Source organism: Microcaecilia unicolor, chromosome 1 (assembly GCF_901765095.1).
Source record: "Microcaecilia unicolor chromosome 1, aMicUni1.1, whole genome shotgun sequence".
NCBI lineage: Eukaryota > Metazoa > Chordata > Amphibia > Gymnophiona > Siphonopidae > Microcaecilia > Microcaecilia unicolor.
Window position 1 is genome coordinate 309,907,880 of NC_044031.1, and position 22,541 is coordinate 309,930,420.

Consider the following 22,541-nt stretch of genomic DNA (forward strand, 5'->3'; position numbering starts at 1 on the left):
GTCCATCAGTTTGAGTAGAAGGTGTATAACAAAATAAAAAAAAGGGAGTCATGTTTTGGGAGGGCTAGATAGGAATTTCCCTTGCTTATCTTTTTATTTGAATTTAGTTAGCCCACAAGGTCCCTTGCCAAAGAAAATACTGATTGAGGTAGCACACACAACGAGCACAGGGAGTCAGGATTTTCATTTTTTTAGTTCTTTGAGTCAGAGCAGTAGGTATCCTAGAGTTCCTGAGCCGGTGAGATGACCTCGCCAACCGAGGTGACGTGGATGTGGAGAAGACCAAGGTACCCAACACAAGACAGCAGCAATGCTAGCGAAGATACGATACACCGGTAACATTTTTGTGTGCAGACAAATTTAAAAAAAATTATATCTATCTATCTATCTATCTATCTATCAGATCTGAGTACGATAATTGAGGTTGTGTACATGTTTGGGATGTTTTATGTTATTGCAGCAGTGGGGTCGGGGTCTTGGTAACTGTAATTGTAGTTTTGAACATCTTATTGCCTTTGTAACTTATCACAAAGTATTTAACACCTTGCACTATTTTTATTTAATACTAGCAAACTTTAACAATTGGTACCAAAATTAAGGAACATATCCAAATGTTTCTATTTATTTTACCATCTAATAAAATATTTAATATTTTTCTTGTCAGATCCCTTGGTTGCATGGAGTTTATTTGGGAACCCTATTTGAAACTTTGACATTCATATATATTTATTTCTTTACATAGTAACATAGTAGATGATGGCAGAAAAAGACCTGCACGGTCCATCCAGTCTGCCCAAGAAGATAAATTCATATGTGCTACTTTTTTATTTGCACTGTCCTCTTCAGTGCACAGACCGTATAAGTCTGGCCAGCCCTATCCCCGCCTCCCAACCACCAACCCCGCCTCCCAACCACCAGCTCTGGCACAGACCGTATAAATCTGCCCAGCACTATCCCTGCCTCCCACCACCGGCTCTGGCACAGACCGTATAAGTCTGCCCAGCACTATCTCCGCCGCCCAACCACCAGCCCCGGCACAGACCGTATAAGTCTGCCCAGCACTAGTCCCGCCTCCCAACCACCAGCCCCAGCACATACCGTATATGTCTGCCCAGCATAGCCCCGCCTCCCAACCACCAGCTCTAATTATTGTAATTACCCGCTCCATGACTAGGGGGTTTACACTTTACAGACCCAAGATCAACTGGAGGTTATGTTGTCATCCAAGCTATAATGACCTCTTTCCCTCCTCCTCTTAGCTAATGAATTTTCTTTTTAGCAATTTGCATACAGATCCCTGCACAAGTCCCATCTCATGGTACTGCTTAATACCATAATTTTAACTGGTAACTCTTTCTCTTGGGCTGTTGGCTTGCATCTTCTGATAGTCAAGTGACTGCATTTCCGTGCAGCTGCTGATATGGTGAGGAGAGAAAGAAAGGGACCCCGTGCATCTTTCTGTTACAAAGAATGACTTCCTGCCAGTATAGGCAGGAGAAAAGCCAATGCATCCTGCTTGGGTTATCACCAGAGTTACATCACCACCTCCTTTATCTCCTTCACAGATCTTTCTTGCAGACTCTTGCAGACCCTATGCTGAGCATTAATACATCACTTGCTATCTTTGCAGAGTAAGAGAGGGGCCTACTGATAAGGGTTTCTATTTTTGCTCTGTCTCTCAGGCCTTCTCTGCTATGCCTGCTCCTCATGTGGCTCAAGGCTAGGTAGTACTAACCTCTCCCTTCCCAACACACAGTCCACATAAAAACATAAGAATATCTCTAGGTGAAATATATCTTCTCAATAGCAGACTATCATGCGTTTCCTCCAGGTACTTGTCCAAACCTTTTTAAACCCAGATACACTAACCGCTGTTACTACATCCTCCAGCAGCGAGTTCCAAAGCTTAACTATTCTTTGAGTGAAAAAATATTTCCTCCTATTTGTTTTAAAAGTATTTCCGTGTAACTTAACTGAGTGTCTCCCAGTCGTGGTTCCCGGTGCACCTAACTGTAAGTGTGTTTATAGAATAGGGCTAAGCACTATTTTTTCAGCAACAATTTTTTAGGTACCATTTACAGAATCTAATCTACAGTGCACCAAAAGTTAGGCATGAATGAAGAGCCAAACGTTTGGAATGACAAACGGGAGTTGATAGATGTTAGTTGCTAAAACGGGGCTGCGCTGGCGTCTGTTTTTCACATGCGCTGAGGCCCCCTTTTACCGCAGTGGGTAAAAGGGAACTCTCTTTCCTGCAGGAAATGGACGTGCGGCAAGTAAAGCATTTTTGTACCGCTTAATATTATGGCGCATTAGGGGTGGGAAATACCATCGGGCTGCAGCAGCCTGACAGTACTTCCTGTTTAGCGAGCGGTACCTGCGGTTAGTAAAAGGGGTCCTACATGTTCTAGAGCGTAACTGCAAAGGGGGCGTTCCCATGGGCGGGTCGTGGGTGTTACTACTATTTCAGTGCACGCTGTACAGAACAGTTGCATTTACTACTACTATAAATCATTTCTACATGCCCAACTGTTGACTTTAGGTGCCAGCATCTACACCAACCATAGACACGGCATAAGTGGTCGTGCTTAAAGTTTGGTGTACAACTGTGAACTTACACTAATATTTTAAGCAGATTCGGCGCCCAACTTTGCTTGTTAGAGAATGCTAGCTTAGCAGCCAGGTTTTTGCCACTTTAGGCACCATTAACAGAATTCCCCCCATACTGCATAGGAGTTTAGATGCAGTTGAAATAGTTGAGAGCAATGGCATGCAGATTAAAGGCTAGGAGAGTCTTACTGTATGTGGGAGACAGGAGCCAATCCGGTGTGTCTAGGGATCAAGGAACCCACAGATGAGTGACTGAGTGGGAGGATGCACAATTAAAGAACCAACCAGTGAAAAGAGAAGAAGAGAGAGAAAGGGTTCAATTCCTGTCTCTGAATTGTCTTTTACGTTTCTGTTTTTGTCTATGAAGTAACAGATGAACTGTTATAATTTTTAATACCCACTAATTTATATTTTTACCCTATCAGTGGAGTGACTGGTCTTTTGTGGAAGTGATCTGAGTGGAGTGGGACTGGAGACACAGCAGGAGGTAAGACATTGTTTGAAACACATAGGGCCATGAAAGTAATCTCACCCTCTGCCCCTCAGAAACCTGACCTATACACACCTGTAACCCTGAGAACTTACCCCAAACCCTAGTCCCTGAGAAGCCAGGCATAGAAAATCTATATCCACATAGGGATGGCACTCACAGACAGCCACCAGCTCACCCCTAATAGTCTCTCCCACACTTCGGTAGACTGAGAGCAGAAAGCTCCAGGTTTCAGGACCCCAGGGGAAAGTAGGAGGTTTCTCTCACCTAGGCTTCTGCTTCCAGCCTGCTGCCCTGTCCATTAGGATACTGCTACGTTGACCACTGCTGGGTCCTATGTGATTAGGAGATCATTCTAAACTTGGTGTCTAGATATTTGGCAATTTACGCATGAATGTGTAGTAAGCACCATCGGGTATACATATAAAGTATCACATACCATGTAAAATGAGTTTATCTTGTTGGGCAGACTGGATGGACCGTACAGGTCTTTATCTGCCGTCATTTACTATGTTACTCTTTGGGGTTCTACATGGAATGTTGCTACTAATTGGGATTCCGGAATCTTGTAACTCTTTAGGATTCCAGAACCTTCAGAATTTAGTACAAGAACAGTACTGGACAGACTTCTACGGTCTGTGCCCTGAGAATGGCAAGGACAAAACAAACTCAGGTATAAAGTATCACATACCATGTAAAATGAGTTTATCTTGTTGGGCAGACTGGATGGACCGTACAGGTCTTTATCTGCCGTCATTTACTATGTTACTCTTTGGGGTTCTACATGGAATGTTGCTACTAATTGGGATTCCGGAATCTTGTAACTCTTTAGGATTCCAGAACCTTCAGAACTTAGTATAAGAACAGTACTGGACAGACTTCTACGGTCTGTGCCCTGAGAATGGCAAGGACAAAACAAACTCGGGTATAAAGTATCACATACCATGTAAAATGAGTTTATCTTGTTGGGCAGACTGGATGGACCGTACAGGTCTTTATCTGCCGTCATTTACTATGTTACTATATACATTCTATAAGGTAGCAATGACATGCTGTAGTGCTGAACTGTAAAGGGGGGTATAGACGTGCAGAGCATGGGTGTTTCTCCAAGTTACGCAGAACTTATAGAATACTATATGTGAAGTGCCTCATTCGCCACATCTATGTGCATCCATTTGTAGCTGCTATTGATATAGTGTAAATGGTCGCATCTAAACTTGATGCACAGATGCCATTATAGAATTAGCACCCAGCGCATGGCATTGGTGCATCTAAAAGGAGGCACTGATTTATAGAACTGCTTCCGTAATGCACGGTGAATGTATTTTCTCTGCATGGGAGAGGGAAAGGGGATGAGATTTGATATATTTATTTTATTTATTTTGTTGCATTTGTATCCCACATTTTCCCACCTATTTGCGGGCTCAGTGTGGCTTACAATACATTGTAAATGATGGCAATACGATTTGTTACAACTCAGTTATGGATTACATTATGAGAAGTTATGCGGAGACAAAGTCAAAGTATCATTAAGGGAATAGGACAGAGGAAAAGAACAATGGAACAGTGGAAAGAGACAGCGGGAAACTGATAGGGTAATAGTACATTAGCAAAAGAACATTTGTCACCTTTCGGTGGTTTACATTTGTTATATGCAGGCACTTCTTTTGTCCCTGGGGCAATGGAGGGTTAAGTGACTTGTCCAGAGTCACAAGAAGCTGCTGTGGGAATTGAACCCGGTTCCCCTGGTTCTCAGCCTGCTGCACAAACTATTAAGCTACTGGAAATGCCTCTAAAAGTAATTTGGGCAATGACTGTGTGGTAACTATAAATTTTCATTGTCCCTAAATATTTTCCTTTTCTCCACTAATCACATAATACATTCTTTATCTGCTTCAGGAGAGAAAGAAATCCGTAATGCTACAGACAATTTATTTCTATTTCTGAGTCCAGGTTTTCTATTAGTGCACCTTGCTTTGTCTGAGCAGAAGTACTTGTTCATGCATTGATCCTGTAAGCTCCACGAGTTTTCTAAGGGCAAAGCAGAGTATGTTTTCCCCCTAATACGTAGGGTAATGAAGCTGAAATTATGTCTTTTATTATTCTAGGCAATGCATCCTTTGCATCTTCTATTAAACCTGCAGCCCTCAAATGTTCTGCTTTCTATTTGTTGCTAAACACTTCATTTTGATTCACTCCAATCAGGGATAAAACTAAAAGCTTCAGCAGTTCCCAAATCTATCCTGGAGAACCCCCAGGCAGCCGGTTTTTCAGGATATCCACAATGAATATATATGAGAGAAAGTTGCATGCAGTGGAGACAATGCATACAGCTCTGTTTCATGAATATTCGTTGTGGATATCCTGAAAACCCGACTGACTGGGGGTCCCCCAGGACAGGTTTGGGAGCTACTGTTTGATTTACTTCCTGTTGACTCATGCATCATTTAAGCACTTTCTTCCAAAGAGCTTTCTTTGTTTAGACTGTATATTTACATAAAACCTATACATCACAATAACGTTTTCCTATGAATCTGGACCAAAATTGAACAAAACAGATTTTCATACTAAATTCATGGCTCAAACACAAAATTGAAGAAAAAAATAAAATAAAGTGCTCAACTATGATAAAATGAAATAGGAAAACAGAGTAACACAATAAATGAAGGTAGATAAAGACCCGCATGGGCCATCCAATCTGCCCAACAAGGTGGCCAGAGCCATTCCTGCCACTCTGTGCAGGCCCCAGTCACTCATGCTTAAGCATTGGTTGTCAAGTCTCCACCATGCCAACCATATAGACTGCCAAACATGATGGAGTCTTGGTTATAGCTACACATCATCCCCAAGTATTGCTGACAGTATTCAACTTACCAGTTAAGATGTCTTCCCCTCTCCACTGCGCTGCACAGGACCCTCACTTGCAGCATGTGACAATAAAGTGATCTACAACCCTGGAGTTGCCAAATCTTCTTCATTTTTTTACCATTGCAAGCGACGTGACCATATCACACCATTTTTGCAAAACCTTCATTGGCTACCAGTACAATTCAGGGCTAAATTTAAACCTCTATGTCTGATCTTCAAGGCCCTGAAAGGAAATGGCCCTGAGTACCTGAAAAATAGGATGATCCTTCACACACCACCAAGGACACTAAGGTCCTCCCAAGGACTTTCACTAATCACACCCTCTCCAAAAGACATTACACGATGTGATACCCGCAAGCAAGCCTTCTCCGGAGTAGCCCCCACATTCTGGAATGCACTGCCTGAAAGGCTGCGCTTAATACAAGATTATCTCTAAAGGAAGCAAAGTCTCAGTGTTTCCAGATATTGCCCGTTGGACCCAACAGAGGCGGAAGAAATTCCTAGATATGAAACAGGAATCTGTTAACTTAGGGGCTGTTTTCCAACTACGTTTTCCTTGTAAATGTATGTTGATATTTAAGGAGAAGAAATATGTATTCTTTGAACCTGAACAATTGAGATCATTCCTTGATAAGAAGAGTGACTAGACCTAAATCCAATAAGAGTCCCGTAAATGTATTAAAGGGAACCACTGCTTGATTTTTGTTATATATTATTTCTTATTATACCAACTTCCTTTGGTTATAACCATCTTGAATCCATTCTTTTTGAGGGCTATAAATCCAATTTGGAAAAGTTTTTTTTCTGTAGAAATATTTCCTTAATTTTCATGTATCTAAAATGGATGTATCTGTTCAAAGAATGTTTCTTTGTATTAACTTTAAAATGATAAATAAAGAATTAAAAAAAAAAAAAGATTATCTCTACTTCAGGAAGCAGGTGAAAGCTTGGCTCTTCAACCAAGCCTTTATTGGAAGAAGTAACTAACTCGTTAGTCTCACTCACACACACAAGGAGTACTCAGGCTGCATATACTGCAGCAGGACATGTTTATCCACTCCTACCCTTGCTGAGATAACATTTAACCATTTCTCTGACCTCATGTGCAACTTTCTTTAAATCAATCACCTTACTTTCTAACTCTTCCTACTTTCTTACCCTTCTATATGTTACATCTTCGCTATCACATATAACGTTCTATTATGTATTGTGCTGACATTGTAAGTAGTATACCATGCCATACTTTGTATTGTTTTTGAATATTTTTACTGTTGTAATTGTCTATTGCTCATGTTTGATCTATTCTTACTATACACCGCCTTGAGTGAATTCCTTCAAAAAGGCGGTAAATAAATCCTAATAAATAAATAAATACATTTATGGGATACAGATCGTAGAAGTCTGTCCAGCATTGGCCTTAGTTCCCCCATGCTGGATTTGGTGAATCTTCTTCAGTCTTTTGCCATTTGCAGGATGCAGACTGTAGAAGTCCGTTCAGCATTGCCTTGGTTCCCCCTACGCTGGAGTTGCCGAATCTTCTTCAGGATTGTCAACCTCTTCGACTCACCCAATACCAGTGGACTGCCTGCTCATAAATTGGACTGTAAAACTGAACATCTGACTCACTAAAGCTCTTACATAATCTCTTTATCACTTTTGTTGCAGACTAGGATCATTTCCTAGGGGCAGTGCTGACTCTAGGGGATGGTGAGGGAGGGAGCCCAGAAGAAGAAGGGTCATTCCCTGAAAGACTGAAGATCAAGGGAAGAGAAGATAGTCCAGGGTGCCCTAATGAATAGGAAATTATGTTAGATGTTGGTGGGGGGGGGGGGGGGGGGGGGGAGGTGAAGCTATGATGGCAGCATTGAGGCTTCTAAAGCCTTGACTGCCCCTTCCTCGTTCAAGGGAGTGGTGGGATCAGATTTCATCCACAATAACATACAGATTTTAAAGAAACACAGCGTTCATACAAGTTGCACTGCTATTCTTTTCTTACTTGTTGAAGTGTTTTAATCCGTTTTACCATAGACACTGAAAGGGCAATACTGCCATTAGATGCCCCTTTGTGCTCGTATGTGTGCTAAAAGTAGTGGTTACGTGCTGTAGCTTGCTAAACACTTTTTCTATTGGTGCATGTAAGTGGTATGGCACACAAAAGCAAGGCGGAATACACATGGGTGGGTTGTGGGCTCTTCCTTCAGTACGGTGTGTAACTTATAAATACTGTATATTACATGTACCTTTGCCACATTTAGGTGTGCTCAGTTATGTCAGCTCTATAGCTAGTGTAACAGTCTGCCCATCCATGCCATCTACTCTCCCTATCACTCCCTTACAGATCCTATGTCCCAGGTTCTCTCAAATTCAGATACTGCTTTTGTCTCCACCACTTCCACTGGGAGGCTGTTCCGCGAATTCATCACCCTTTCAAAGAAGTAGTTCCTCAGGTTACTTCTGAGTCTGTCCCCTTTCACCTTCATCCTATGTCCCCTCACTCCATAGCTTCCTTTCAATTGAAAGAGACTCTCCTCCTGTATATTTATGCCACATAGGAAATGTTTCCATCATATCTCCCCTCTCCCACCTTTCTTCCAAAGTATGCATAATGGAATGTGGGGGTCCAGCTGTTGTTCTAGAACGGGTTCTCATTGTGTGACATTGGGGTGTCCAACAGGAGGTGCCCACTTATACAACTGCCACCCGAGAGGTTAATTTTATAACAGATTGCCTAAACTTTGTGATAGACATATACCTAAACTATACCAATTTTCTACAGGAAGGTATGCCCATATTTTCCCTTTGAAAATTATCGCTATATACTCGCATATTGAATTGATATCTGCTTTTTGGTGTACACAAATTTCCCAGTTTACTTATAAATAGGGCTTTCAGTTCTGTGGATTTACTAACTGTAAATGTAGGTGTTTAATTTTAAGGTTTTTTTTTTTTAAAGAAAACATCACGTTTATTCACAGCTCGTAAAGTAACTGGAATCAGGAGGGTGAACTTAGGAGAGATGATTTCAGCAAGAGCAGCGCAGGTGATGAGAAATGTTTGTTCTTGCGGGAGGTTTGGGTCCAGGCTCAGGAAACAGGCATCCAGCAGTGGCGGCGGGGAGAAGCGTCTCCCAGTGAAACATCTAGGACTCCTCGAGCTTGTCGAGGGGCGGCCCACAGCGCTGCAGAATCTTCTCCATCAGATTGAAGCAGACCTGGGCCTTGCTCTTATTCTCAGCCACGGTGAAGTAGTTGAGCAGGCCAAAGTGGCCCATGTAAGAGCAGTAGGAGACTCGGTGCTGGTTCACCAGCCATTCCCACTTGGTGGTGTTGGCGTGGTCCATTCTGATGTACTTGGACTGCAGGTGCTCAAGCTGGCTGTGGATGGTGTAACGGTCCATCATGGCACCGAGCTTAGCTGTCTCCGTATCGGAATTGCAAGACGGAGAGAAGCCTTCAAGCTGGACTGCGTAGGAGTAGAATTAATGTGTCTAATAAAAACAATTTCCCTTTTATATTTCTTTTTAATTCCTCCTCACAGTCCGTTTATAGTTTATTTTTAAGTTAATGAAATGCTTTGGGAGGATAGCAAAATTCTCTGCATATTGATAGTTTCATATGGTAAAATTAAAGTTTAGCCACATTCTTGAGTGGATGCCATTTTTCACATGCCTTTAAGAAAAGTTTAAACTGATATTGATTCTCTTGCTCTCTGTTTCTGTCCCCTCATCATCTTCAGCAATCATTTTATTTCATTCCTGTTATTAGTTCCAACTGTCAGACTCACCACCCAGTGTCTCTAAATCTCAACTATCTCCCCCCACTCCCCAGCAGTCTCCCTTTCTCAATCCACCATCTCGTCTGTTTCTCTCTTTCTCATCCTCTGCCCCCAGAAGACTCTCCCTTTGTTTCATAGCCTTCCATCTTCAACAACCTTCCTCTTTCTCAATCCCCTCTGGTATTCACAAGTCTCAGCTCCCTACCTCCCAACAAGCCAGCCACCTACTACCTCCCAGGTACCCCTCAGCTAGCCAGAGGGCTTGATACCTCTCCTTCACATTTATTACTACTGCTTCCCAAGAGCTCCTCTGCTGTCTTCAATGCACAACTCTCAGTAAATCTGAGCCATGCAGGGTATGAACTCCCAGCTAGCCTTGTGGTCTCAGGTCTTGCAAGACTTGAGGTGGTTAAACCAATACAGGATTTTTTGCACCATGAGGCTCAAGCCTACTGAAAGCCGTACAATGAAGACAGCAGAGAAGCTCTTTTTTTCTTCAGCAGAAGCAGCTGGAAGAAAGGGGGAAAGAGGCAGGTCCCACTCTGATGATGTCATCCAGGTGTGACAGCATCAGTTGGATGGTGTCATTGGATTGCTCAAGGAAGAATGATTTGGGGGGTTTTCCAGTTATAACTGAAAACCAGAAGCCCTATTTATAAAATATTAAATCCAAACTCTGCCCCAATCCCTATCTTAGTAATGCCTCTGCTCAAGTTATTTGTATACAAATTTGTGTGTATACAGATGGTATGTGCATATTTTTAGCCACATATACTCTGGACAGTTTTATAAAAGGTCATTTCTGAATGTAAAAACACTATTTTACCAGAAATGCTTTTTGAAATTATTTATTTTCAGCTTAATGTTTTAAAGCATTGGGGACTCAGGGGCCCTTTTCCAAGCTGTGGTAAAAATGGCCCTGCGGTTGCAGTGGTGGCCGTTTTTGCTGCATGCCAGAGCCCTTTTTACTGCAGCAGATAAAAAGCTTGAAAAAACATGACCATGCAGTAAGCTTGCATTTACCATGTGGCCATGTGTGTATGTGGGGGGGGGGGGGGGGGGGGGGGTGCACTGACTGCTACCCATTGAGGTGGCGGTAAGGGCTCCTGTGCTACTGAGGCAGCTTGGGCAAAAGAAGTCATATTAATTGGTGTTTAAAAGTTTGGTTCAGTCATGTAAAGTGCAGGAATGCCTTCTGGTTTCAATTGCTCAAGAATGTCTAGCTTTTGTTAGACTAAGAGGTTAGAAAGGTCAGGGAGAAGTAATTATTTACCACATCTGAAGGCTATTGGGCATAGTGGATAATCTCGAGGGATCAACAAGCAAACAGTGTTAGAAGATAGTTTTAAAAAGATTAGGCTAATGTTGGTTAGAAGAAAATAGAGTAGATTTTAAATAATTCTAGATGAGTTAGATTTTGTCTTATAAGGAATTTTGATTTCTGTTTATTTTAGAATATGTTTTATTCTGTGTAATTAATAAGTTCTATTTCTATGTAGAATATCTTTTCAATTCAACTTTGTCTGACCTTTCAAGTGATATCTCTGCAAGTTTAAATAGATCATCTGGTTTGAATTATCCACAGTCCTAGCTAGGTGAAAAAGGTCAGGAAAAGTCAACTTTGTTTCTTGATGAATAGCTAAGTGTAGGAATGGTCCTGAAAGTAATAACAAACCATATCTGTATGCCATTAAGCAAAGATTGGTCCTTTGACCCCTTAATGAATGCCAGAGTCCAGTTAGTAGTTAGTATGAAGCTATGACTGGGATTATGTGAATAATACAGAGATAGGTGCTACATTGTCTAGTCTGAGAGGCCCAGGTCATAGGTCAGTTAGGAAATGTCTGGAACCTATGTAACTGATATTTTGAACATATGTGTAGAGGTGATTAGTTCAAGGCAGGGTAATCATCTATTCTTTACCATCTGGAAAGTAAGGGGGGCTAGAGGGGTTTAGGAATAGTATATAACTGAGAGCAGAAGCAGCTTACATCAGAAGGGAGAAGAAGAGAGAAGGAGAGAGCTAAGAAGGGAGAAGAAGAGAGAAGGAGAGAGCTAAGAAGGGAGAAGGAGAGAGCTAAGAAGAAGAGAAGGAGCTGAGACAGAAGCCATAAGATCCAGAGAGCTGAGAAAGAGAAGAAGAGACTTAGTGCTGATGTTCTACTTTGTTTGCTGGCAAATAAAGAAGATTTCTCTCTCATTCTGGTGTGTGCTGTTTGATTCCTGAAGTACCACAGATTCTGCTAACAATAGTGGTAATTCCTGCAACAATTCTTGGTGTCAGAAGTGGGATCCTGAACCCTGCATCAATTTCTGGCACCCAACTGACTGAGGAACATTAGCCGGGTATGTATTCTGTATTGTAATCCTAGCTAGGAAACTGTAAACCAGCCCCTCAAAAATTGAGGGAAGGGGAGTCTGATCAACTCTCAGTGAAGGCCTTAGTACCTCTAGTCTAGTGGGGATTAGTAGGGAAACCGCCTGAGCTTATCTGTATCTGAGAAATCTGAAATTGTTGGGTGGGATTTGTTGTGCAGTATGTGTGGTATGAATGGTTAAATGAGTGTGGACTTCTTATAGCTGCGGTTCCAGTTAACGCGAGTTCAACTGGCCAGCGACGGAAGGAAGCGATTGTTGTCTGTCTACCATTTTGTCTTTGGATCTGTGGACCCCTTACCACACTTCCAAAAAATTCCCTCCCTTTTTGTGTGTTGTAACTGTAAGCATTATGGGGGGGGAAATCGTCTAGACAAATTGCTACTCCCCTAGATTGTATGCTTAAGAACTTTAAGAAAGGATTTTTAGTCAATGATTATGGACAGACTTTAAGCTTAAGTACTCTAAGAACCTTGTGTGAAGTTGAGTGGCCATCTATGGGAGTGGGGCGGCCCCCTAGTGGCAGCTTAGATATTGAAGTAATCCGGAAGGTCTACAGCATAGTTGTAGGAGAACCAGAATATTCTGAACAACTCCCCTATATAGATTCCTGGGACAGCCTTGTGACTGACCCTCCCTCTTAGTTGAAAACTTATATGGGATCCCCAGTAAAGTTCATGTTGGGCCGCGTTCAAAGAAAGATTATTAGAAAATCTAAACTGGAGGAGGGAAAGAGCCCCAGGAAGCCTACCACCCAATCGGTGGCATCCGCCCCTACCCTGTCCGAGAAACCCATACTTTCTGATGACCCCTCAGATCTTGAGCCATCACCTTATGGTCCATTGTTGGGGTTCCGCTCCACCCCTAGAGATCCAGGCCGTCCAGTCCAAGCCTCTCCAGCACAGGCTTCTCCGGATAGTTCCTCCCCTTCTGTGCGAACCCCGCCACATCCTAGGTTGGACTTTTCAGCCAGCCTCTACCCTTCTGTGCCACATCCTCCCCTGTTAACCTCCCAAGACCCGCTTTGGGCTCCACTTCCTGACTCCTCAACTCCCGATAGCCCAGCCTCTCCCTTTAGTACCCCTCCCCACTCATCAGGGGCCCAGCATCCCTTTCAATGGACTGAATCACCTGTGACCACCTCTCAGTCTATGAGTACCCCTCCCCATCCCTCAGGGGTTCAACACACCTCCCCTGAATGGGTTAGACCTGTTGCAATCACTTTTGAGCATGATAGGGGGGTAGCTCCTAGCTCTACCTCAGGTTCCATTCCCACCTCCTCGAGAGTTCTGCCCCTCCGCCAGGTAACCACCACTCGACCGGATCCTAATAATCAGGATCAGGTTATACAGGCACAGGCCTACCAGTATGTACCCTTCACAACCACCGATCTCCTGAATTGGAAGACGCATTACCCCTCTTATACTGAAAAGCCTCAGGCAGTGGTGGATCTAGTGGCTAGCATTATGGCCACCCATAACCCAACCTGGACTGATTGTCAACAACTTCTCCTGACCCTCTTCACAACTGAGGAGAGGCGGAAGATTTTACAAAATGCTGAGGCCATCACGCGAGCGCGTGCCCCCGAGGGGACACAGAACCTAGAGGAATGGGTTAGAGCTCGGTTCCCTCGCGCAGCCCCAGCTTGGGATCCAAATAATGGGCAGCACTATGAACTGTTGTCTGGCTATTGCCGGGACTTGCTGGAAGGTATGAGGAAAGGCATAAAGAGGCCCATTAATCTGGCAAAGGTCTCTGAAATTCTCCAAGGGGCAACTGAATCCCCTGGGGCCTTTTTAGAGCGACTAATTGAAGCTTACAGAACATACACCCCATTTGACCCTGAGGCACTAGAAAACCAGAGAATGGTGAATAGTGCATTGGTGGCTCAGAGTATGCCAGATATCCGGAAGAAGCTGCAGCGTCAGGAGGGATTCGCAGGGATGAATACCACCCAGCTAATTGAGATCGCAACAAAGGTTTTCGTTAATAGGGATCAGGAGGTGCGCCGAGAGGCTGACCGGAAGATGCAGAAGAAGGCCGACCTTTTGGCGGCAGCCATTACTAATTCCACCCTTAACCGAGGTCGACCTCTAGCTAATGGGAAGCCAAAGTGGGACCCCAGACCGCCAGTCAGGCCTCGAGATTCCTTCAATCAATCCCGGCCACGAGGGGAGAATCCCAGACCACGATTGGAGAGGGATCAGTGTGCCTACTGCAGGGAAAGAGGGCACTGGAAAGATGAATGCCCCCAGAGGCGCCAGGGACTGAGAAAGGGACCAGGAGAGCGAGGAAGCCGAGGCCGAGTTCGAGAGGGAAGGTATGAGCCTCCTGAATCTGACATCATTGGGATAGCCGAGATGGCAGAATGGGACGAATAGGACAGACCGGGTTCCTACAAACTGGGCTCCCAGGAACCCATGGTCAAGTTAACCATAGGGAGCCGCTCAATTCCATTCATGATTGATACAGGAGCTGAACATTCTGTTGTGACGGAGCGATTAGCGCCTGTGTCTGGAAAAACTGTCCGAGTGGTGGGAGCCACGGGGGTGCAGAACCGGAGGCCCTTCCTGACGACCCGTAGATGCCAATTAGGCTCACACACAGTCACTCATGAATTCCTGTATATGCCAGACTGTCCAATCCCTTTGTTAGGCCGGGACCTGCTGTCCAAGCTTAGGGCCCAAATTTCCTTTGACTCTGATGGCCAGACTTCAGTCTCCTTTCGGCCCCCGATATCCAGCCCTAAGGGCATACTGAGTTTCTGCTGCCCCCTTGAAGAAGAATGGCGGCTGCATCAGTCGCAGGGCCAAGTTGACCTATCCCTGGCCGACAGCTTCCAGGTCAATGGGGTATGGGCAGAAGATAATCCCCCAGGGTTGGCCCGAAATATTCCTCCTGTCCATGTAGATTTACTTCCAAGTGCCCGGCCAATCCATCTTCGCCAATACCCAATTCCCCGAAAGGCTCTGGAAGGGTTTCAAGCACATCTGAATCGTCTGTTATCCCATGGAATTATTCGACCTTGCCAGTCTCCATGGAATACGCCACTGTTGCCAGTTCAGAAGCCAGGGACTGAGGACTACCGGCCAGTTCAAGACTTACGAGTGGTCAATAAATCCACTATTTCATTACACCCTGTAGTGCCTAATCCATATGTCTTGCTTGGATTGACACCTTCTGGAGCTACCCATTTCACAACACTGGACCTAAAAGATGCCTTCTTTTGTATTCGGGTGGCCCCCGCCAGTCAATTGCTTTTCGTCTTTCAATGGGAAAACCCAGTAACAGGACGGAAGCTTCAGTATACATGGACCCACCTGCCACAGGGGTTCAAGAACTCCCCCACCATTTTTGGGACTGCCCTAGGACAAGACCTTAAGACTTTTAAATCTGAGCCTTCCAGGCGAGTTTTACTCCAGTATGTAGATGACCTCCTGATTGCAGCAGTGACCCAGGAAGAGTGTTTTGAGGCTACCAGAGAATTGCTGGAGTTACTCTTGGATGCAGGCTGTAAGGTCTCACGCTCGAAGGCCCAACTCTGTCAGTCAGAAGTGAAGTATCTGGGCTTCTGCATTTCCCAGGGAAGTCGGAGACTGGATGTTAGTAGGAAGCAAGCGGTTGCTGCAATTCCCCAACCCAAGTCCAGAAGGGAAGTTAGGGAATTTCTGGGAGCAGCCGGATTCTGCAGAATTTGGATTCCAAATTTTGCACTGATGGCGAAACCCCTTTACCAGGCCACAAAGGGGGGTGAAAAGGAACCATTTGAATGGGGACCTATTGCTCAACAATCCTTCATCGCCATAAAGAAAGCCCTACTCCAAGCCCCTGCGTTAGGCCTTCCTGATGTGGAGAAACCTTTCTCACTGTATGTCCACGAGTGACAGGGGGTTGCTCTGGGTGTGTTGACCCAGATGATGGGATCCTGGCAGAGGCCTGTTGCATATCTGTCTAAACAGCTGGATGGAGTGGCTAAAGGATGGCCAGCCTGTCTGAGGGCCATTGCAGCGACAGCCTTACTGGTTCAGGAAGCTGACAAGTTGACCTTGGGGCAAGAACTGGTTGTTAAAGTCCCCCACGCAGTTCTCACCCTCATGGAGTACAAGGGCAACCACTGGTTTACAAATAGCCGCATGGTTAAGTACCAAGCCAGCTTATGTGAGAATCCACGGATACACCTGGAAACAGTAGCTACATTCAATCCCGCCACTCTTTTGCCAGCATCTGAGGGACCACCGGATCATGACTGTATCCAAACCATGGATGAAGTGTACTCCAGTCGACCAGATCTCAAAGATGTTCCTTGGAGGGACCCAGATGTAATTTATTTTACAGATGGAAGCAGTTATGTGGAGAACTCCAAGCGATTGGCAGGCTATGCTGTGGTGACAGAGGACAAGGTGATAGAAGCAAGGGCCCTGCCCCAAGGAACTTCAGCCCAGAAAGCAGAACTTGTGGCCCTCATACGAGCTCTGGAGCTAGCAGCAGGACTGGTGACCAACATTTATACTGATTCCAAGTATGCCTTCACAACTCTACACGCTCATGGAGCTTTGTATAAGGAAAAGGGACTCATAAATGCTGCAGGCCAACCTGTTAAGTATGGACCTGAAATACTGCAGTTGTTAGAGGCTGTTTGGGCCCCTAAGAAGGTAGCTGTCATTCACTGCAGGGGACACCAAAGGATAGATACTCCAGTGGCCCGAGGGAACCGCCATGCTGATCGGGTGGCCAAGGAAGCTGCTCGAGGACCTCCAGTAGGTACTGTGACTCCCCTGTTCCAGATTCGACTGCAAGAATGGACGCCTATGTACACCCAAACGGAAGAGAAATGGGCTCAAGAAGAAGGTGCAGTAAGGAGACCTGATGGCTGGTTACATCTCCCTGATGCCAGAGTTCTGGTGCCACGCCACCTAGCTTGGCCTGTAGTGTCTCAAGCTCATGACCTGACACACTTAGGGAAAACAGCACTAGCCCGCCTACTCAGTCGAGTAGTGGTGCTGGAAGGATTGGATAGTCTGGTTGCCACTGCCTCTGCCCGATGTACTCTCTGTGCCCAGAATAATGCTCGTCAGGGACCCCGTATTCCACCAGGAGTTCAGTCTAGAGGACTAACACCCTTTGAGTCCCTAGTCATAGACTTCACAGAAATGCCCAGGAGCGGTAGGCTCCGATACCTCTTGGTCATGGTCTGTACTTTTTCTGGGTGGGTGGAAGCATACCCTACAGTCACTGAGAAAGCCACAGAAGTAGCTCGAGCCCTCCTTAGGGATGTTATCCCCAGGTATGGACTGCCCCTTGCCATAGGTTCAGATAATGGTCCCGCCTTTGTTGAAGCCATACTTCAGGCCCTGTCCCGCGCATTGCGCATTACTTGGAAATTGCATTGTGCCTACCGTCCCCAGAGTTCAGGGCAGGTTGAGCGGGCAAACAGAACCTTGAAAAATAGCCTAGCAAAGATTTGTCAGGAAACCCAACTGAAATGGCCACAGGCACTGCCACTAGCCCTCTTTCGCCTCCGATGCACCCCAACTAAAGGAACAGCCCTCTCTCCCTTTGAAATTGTGTATGGGAAGCCCCCAGTCATTTTGCAGGGAATTAAGGGAGACAATGAGGCATATTTTCAAAGCACTTAGCCTTCCAAAGTTCCATAGAAACCTATGGAACTTTGGAAGGCTAAGTGCTTTGAAAATATGCCTGATAGGGACTTTAGGGTCTGCCCAGGTGCAGGAGCAGGTAGCCCTCTTGGGCAGGATAATTTCTGAGCTTCAGTCTTATGTGAGAGAAATAAACCCTGTCCCCTTCCAGGCTCAGGTACATTCCTTCCTGCCAGGGGATAGAGTTTGGGTGAAAGACTGGAGGCTCCAGCCTTTGGGGCCCCGATGGAAAGGACCTTTTACTGTTTTGCTTTCTACCCCTACAGCTGTGAAGGTCGCAGGGATAACTCCATGGGTCCATTGGTCTCGAATCAAGTCTGCTGATCAGACTGAGCCCAGTACGGATCAGACGGAGCCTAAACAGTGGAGAGCAGAAAGTGATCCAGCGGAGCCATTGAAGCTGCGCTTGACCCGAACCAAAGAATCTACTAGCTGAAAAGAAGGGTCAACTGCATACCGCAGGAGCTGCTGGACTTTGGCTTCATACTGAGACTCTTTCTTGCCTGATTCTGGCTTTCCTGGAATTTGAGAGCTTGATCCTTGTCAGTTGAGGTTCTATCCCAACTGGTATAAGAACTCAAAGACTGAGAACATTATATTAGAGTAATCTGTGACTAGCACAGACTGTTGAAATATTATTGCTTGATTAGTTTGCTGTATTTGTTTTAGATTAGGAAGAAGGAAAATGTTAGTAATTTGGGTGCTTTTGTTGTTTTCTACTCCTTGCCTCCTTTTTCCTAATACCCCAACTCGCTCCAACCTTTGGCTACACTCTGTCCAGGAACTAATTAGCCAGGCAAAGAGTAGGGTAATGGTGATTCACAAGCCTATTCCTAGACGTTATGCCCCAGGAGGAGGTATGGAGTTGGGATCACTATAATCCCCAGAGTTTGAGTTGTGAGACTTATCTCTGCATAAGCTGATTTTAGTCTCAAAGGGGGAATGAGGCAGCTTGGGCAAAAGAAGTCATATTAATTGGTGTTTAAAAGTTTGGTTCAGTCATGTAAAGTGCAGGAATGCCTTCTGGTTTCAATTGCTCAAGAATGTCTAGCTTTTGTTAGACTAAGGTTAGAAAGGTCAGGGAGAAGTAATTATTTACCACATCTGAAGGCTATTGGGCATAGTGGATAATCTCGAGGGATCAACAAGCAAACAGTGTTAGAAGATAGTTTTAAAAAGATTAGGCTAATGTTGGTTAGAAGAAAATAGAGTAGATTTTAAATAATTCTAGATGAGTTAGATTTTGTCTTATAAGGAATTTTGATTTCTGTTTATTTTAGAATATGTTTTATTCTGTGTAATTAATAAGTTCTATTTCTATGTAGAATATCTTTTCAATTCAACTTTGTCTGACCTTTCAAGTGATATCTCTGCAAGTTTAAATAGATCATCTGGTTTGAATTATCCACAGTCCTAGCTAGGTGAAAAAGGTCAGGAAAAGTCAACTTTGTTTCTTGATGAATAGCTAAGTGTAGGAATGGTCCTGAAAGTAATAACAAACCATATCTGTATGCCATTAAGCAAAGATTGGTCCCTTGACCCCTTAATGAATGCCAGAGTCCAGTTAGTAGTTAGTATGAAGCTATGACTGGGATTATGTGAATAATACAGAGATAGGTGCTACATTGTCTAGTCTGAGAGGCCCAGGTCATAGGTCAGTTAGGAAATGTCTGGAACCTATGTAACTGATATTTTGAACATATGTGTAGAGGTGATTAGTTCAAGGCAGGGTAATCATCTATTCTTTACCATCTGGAAAGTAAGGGGGGCTAGAGGGGTTTAGGAATAGTATATAACTGAGAGCAGAAGCAGCTTACATCAGAAGGGAGAAGAAGAGAGAAGGAGAGCGCTAAGAAGGGAGAAGAAGAGAGAAGGAGAGAGCTAAGAAGGGAGAAGGAGAGAGCTAAGAAGAAGAGAAGGAGCTGAGACAGAAGCCATAAGATCCAGAGAGCTGAGAAAGAGAAGAAGAGACTTAGTGCTGATGTTCTACTTTGTTTGCTGGCAAATAAAGAAGATTTCTCTCTCATTCTGGTGTGTGCTGTTTGACTCCTGAAGTACCACAGATTCTGCTAACAATAGTGGTAATTCCTGCAACACTACCCCAGCGGTAACCAGCAGCATGCGGTGCTGCCCAATTACTGCTGGGTAACCTCCTGCAGTATATATATATTTTTAATCCAGCAGCGCCAGAAATGTCGCAGGCTGGAGGTGAAACTACCGCCGGGTGCCACATTGGGACAACAGTAGTTCCAGGTTGCTGCGTGGCAACCCTTTAATAAAAGGGTCTCTAAATTCAGTAAATGGTACCCAAATTTGAGCACTGGAAAAAATATGTGCCGAACGCTATTCTATAAATTGAGCTTCAAACTGAGCACCATCTATAGAATATCGCACAGCACTGGAATTCACGCCCAACGTTTTAGAAATCAATCTCTTCCAGTCATTAAGGATCGCCAACTACAACAACATTTGAAAATAACTGGCTACATCACTGCAGGCACTTCCCCTTTCTCTGTGTTAACTAAAGAAGGAAAGGTCAGTTCTCTGTAGCAGCTTGAAGCATAAACATGTGCCACCTGCTGGCCAAACTAGAGAAATAAATTGCAGGAAAACATCAAAATAATTATCACAGGCTTAAAACACACTGTTCTGTCACAATCTGGAAAAATCCATTAAACATATAGTTTTGCACATTTTGCTTTTGAAAACAATTCATGAGATCTCTCTGTGGTTTTATGGACTTGCGAAAATATATTCACACATTCTTATTGGACACTTTTCTCCCACAAATATGACTCAGAAGTGTCCAACCACGACACCCTGGTGGAGAATCCAAGATGGCCGCACACAACTAGCAGTGCTGAGGATCCTTGTTACCTTCGAGCAAAAATGCCGAAAAGAAGAGGCAAGGCAGCGGTTCAGGCTCTCCCAACGCCTGCCTCCTTACCTGTTGGCCCCATGGACCGATTTGCGAGGACCTCAGGGCAGGGTAGAGTAGTCGGGAGCGGATAGGGTTACCATATGGCTCCAGAAAAAGGAGGACGGATTGAGCCAGCCGGGTTTTACTTCCATTGCTTTCAATGGAAGTAATTGAGCCAGCCGGGTTTTACTTCCATTGCTTGAAAGCAATGGAAGTAAAACCCGGCTGGCTCAATCCGTCCTCTTCTGGAGCCATATGGTAACCCTAGGAGCGGATTCTTAGGAGACACTGGCATGATGGAGGACTCTTCAGCATCTCCAGGACTGGATACAAAGTTGAGCCCCGACTTAAGAGTCCCTCCCCCACAGCCCATGCGGGCGAGCTCTCCCACCAAGGGATGAACTCTCAGATGCCGGGAGGCGTAGTTGGAGTGATTTCGAGAGAAGCCCAGAGAGAACAGACCGAGAGGGAGATAAGGGGAAGTTTTCTCTCCCCAGAAGAAGGCAGCCCGTTGACAGAAGGCGTGGGTCAAGAAGCCACAGGTACAGAAATGAAAACAGAGCAATTGAATATTTCCCTATTACTGCAGAAACCACCAGAGGTAACTCTGGATTCCCTGTGGGACCTGGTAGCAAAAATGGTTCAATACCAAATACAGCAAACTAATTTATTATCTCAAAAAGTCAATAAGATTGAAAAGACCTTTGAGAAAAATGAAAATGATATAAAGCTTTGTTCTGAAAAGGTTGATATGTTAGAAGAAAAAGTTCTGAATATTGGAAATGTTCAAACAGCTATGATTAAGGACATATCTAATTTAAGGAACAAAATGGAAATTTATGATAATTATATGAGAAGATATAAATTGAGATTTATAAATTTTCCTAGACTTAAAATGATAAGTCCGTTGGAGATGATAAAAAGATATTTTAAAGAAATTTTGGAGATTCCTGAAGAAAACTTACCACCTTTATCCCAGACTTATTATGTTCCACAAAAAGTACAGGAATCGGTATTGCATCATCAAACATCCTTGGACATTACAAATCTTTTGGAGACATCAGATACTGAACAAGCCACCGCTGCAACATTAGTTGTCACGGTGGCTTTATTTCCGGACAAGCAATGGCTGTTCAAAATGTTTTTTAAACATAAGGACAAGCCATTTTTGGGTTTAAAGATACTTTTGTTTCCGGATGTCTCAAAAGAAACACAAAAGAAACGTAAACAATTTTTGATATTGAAACCTGAAGTATTGCGACTAGGCGGAACATTTTTTCTTTGCTTTTCTTGTAAATGCATAGTATTATATAAAGATTATGAATATGTTTTCATGGAGCCATCGCAATTAACAACTTTTGTGGCCTCTAAGAAAGTTGAAGGAACAAAATAATATAAACCTTGCTATATATCTACTAGTTGTTAAAATTCCTTAAAGTTGTTTTCTTTTAAATCCTCCCGTTTAAAGGATCTCTCTCCAGTATAATGTGGACTTGAGTGTTTCAAGATATTATGTAATTACTTTGAATATTCCTAAATTAACACTTTCCAATCAAGTGTAACTCCTTGAATAATTGTTTATGTATAAAAAAAAAAAAAAAAAAAAGAAGTGTCCAACCACATCCACAAACAAGAGTTAAGCAACTCCATTGTGCTGCCAACCAGGAGCTTGGATACTTGGTTCTACTGATAGTTATATAGGCCTCAGCCTTTCCCTCACCTGTAAACCAGAAATCTAATGGCCTTTCTGTATGCTGATAAACACAGAGCCAAGTGTCCCATTCTATATCTGCCATCAGGAAGTTAGTATTGTAACACCATACCAACAACAGAGGACAAACACATT

The 22,541-nt window shown here is 44.0% G+C and overlaps 2 protein-coding genes across 2 annotated transcripts in view; both read right to left on the reverse strand.

The window, feature by feature from the left end:
* LOC115460233 (GRB2-related adaptor protein 2-like) overlaps positions 1-22,541 on the reverse strand; it is a 161,800-nt gene that overhangs the window by 56,953 nt on the left and 82,306 nt on the right. The window lies entirely within an intron of this gene.
* Positions 9,091-9,393, reverse strand: LOC115460234 (splicing factor 3B subunit 5-like). The gene has a single exon (XM_030190049.1). The coding sequence runs from the start codon at positions 9,366-9,368 to the stop codon at positions 9,108-9,110; it is 261 nt and encodes an 86-aa protein (XP_030045909.1). The 5' UTR covers positions 9,369-9,393; the 3' UTR covers positions 9,091-9,107.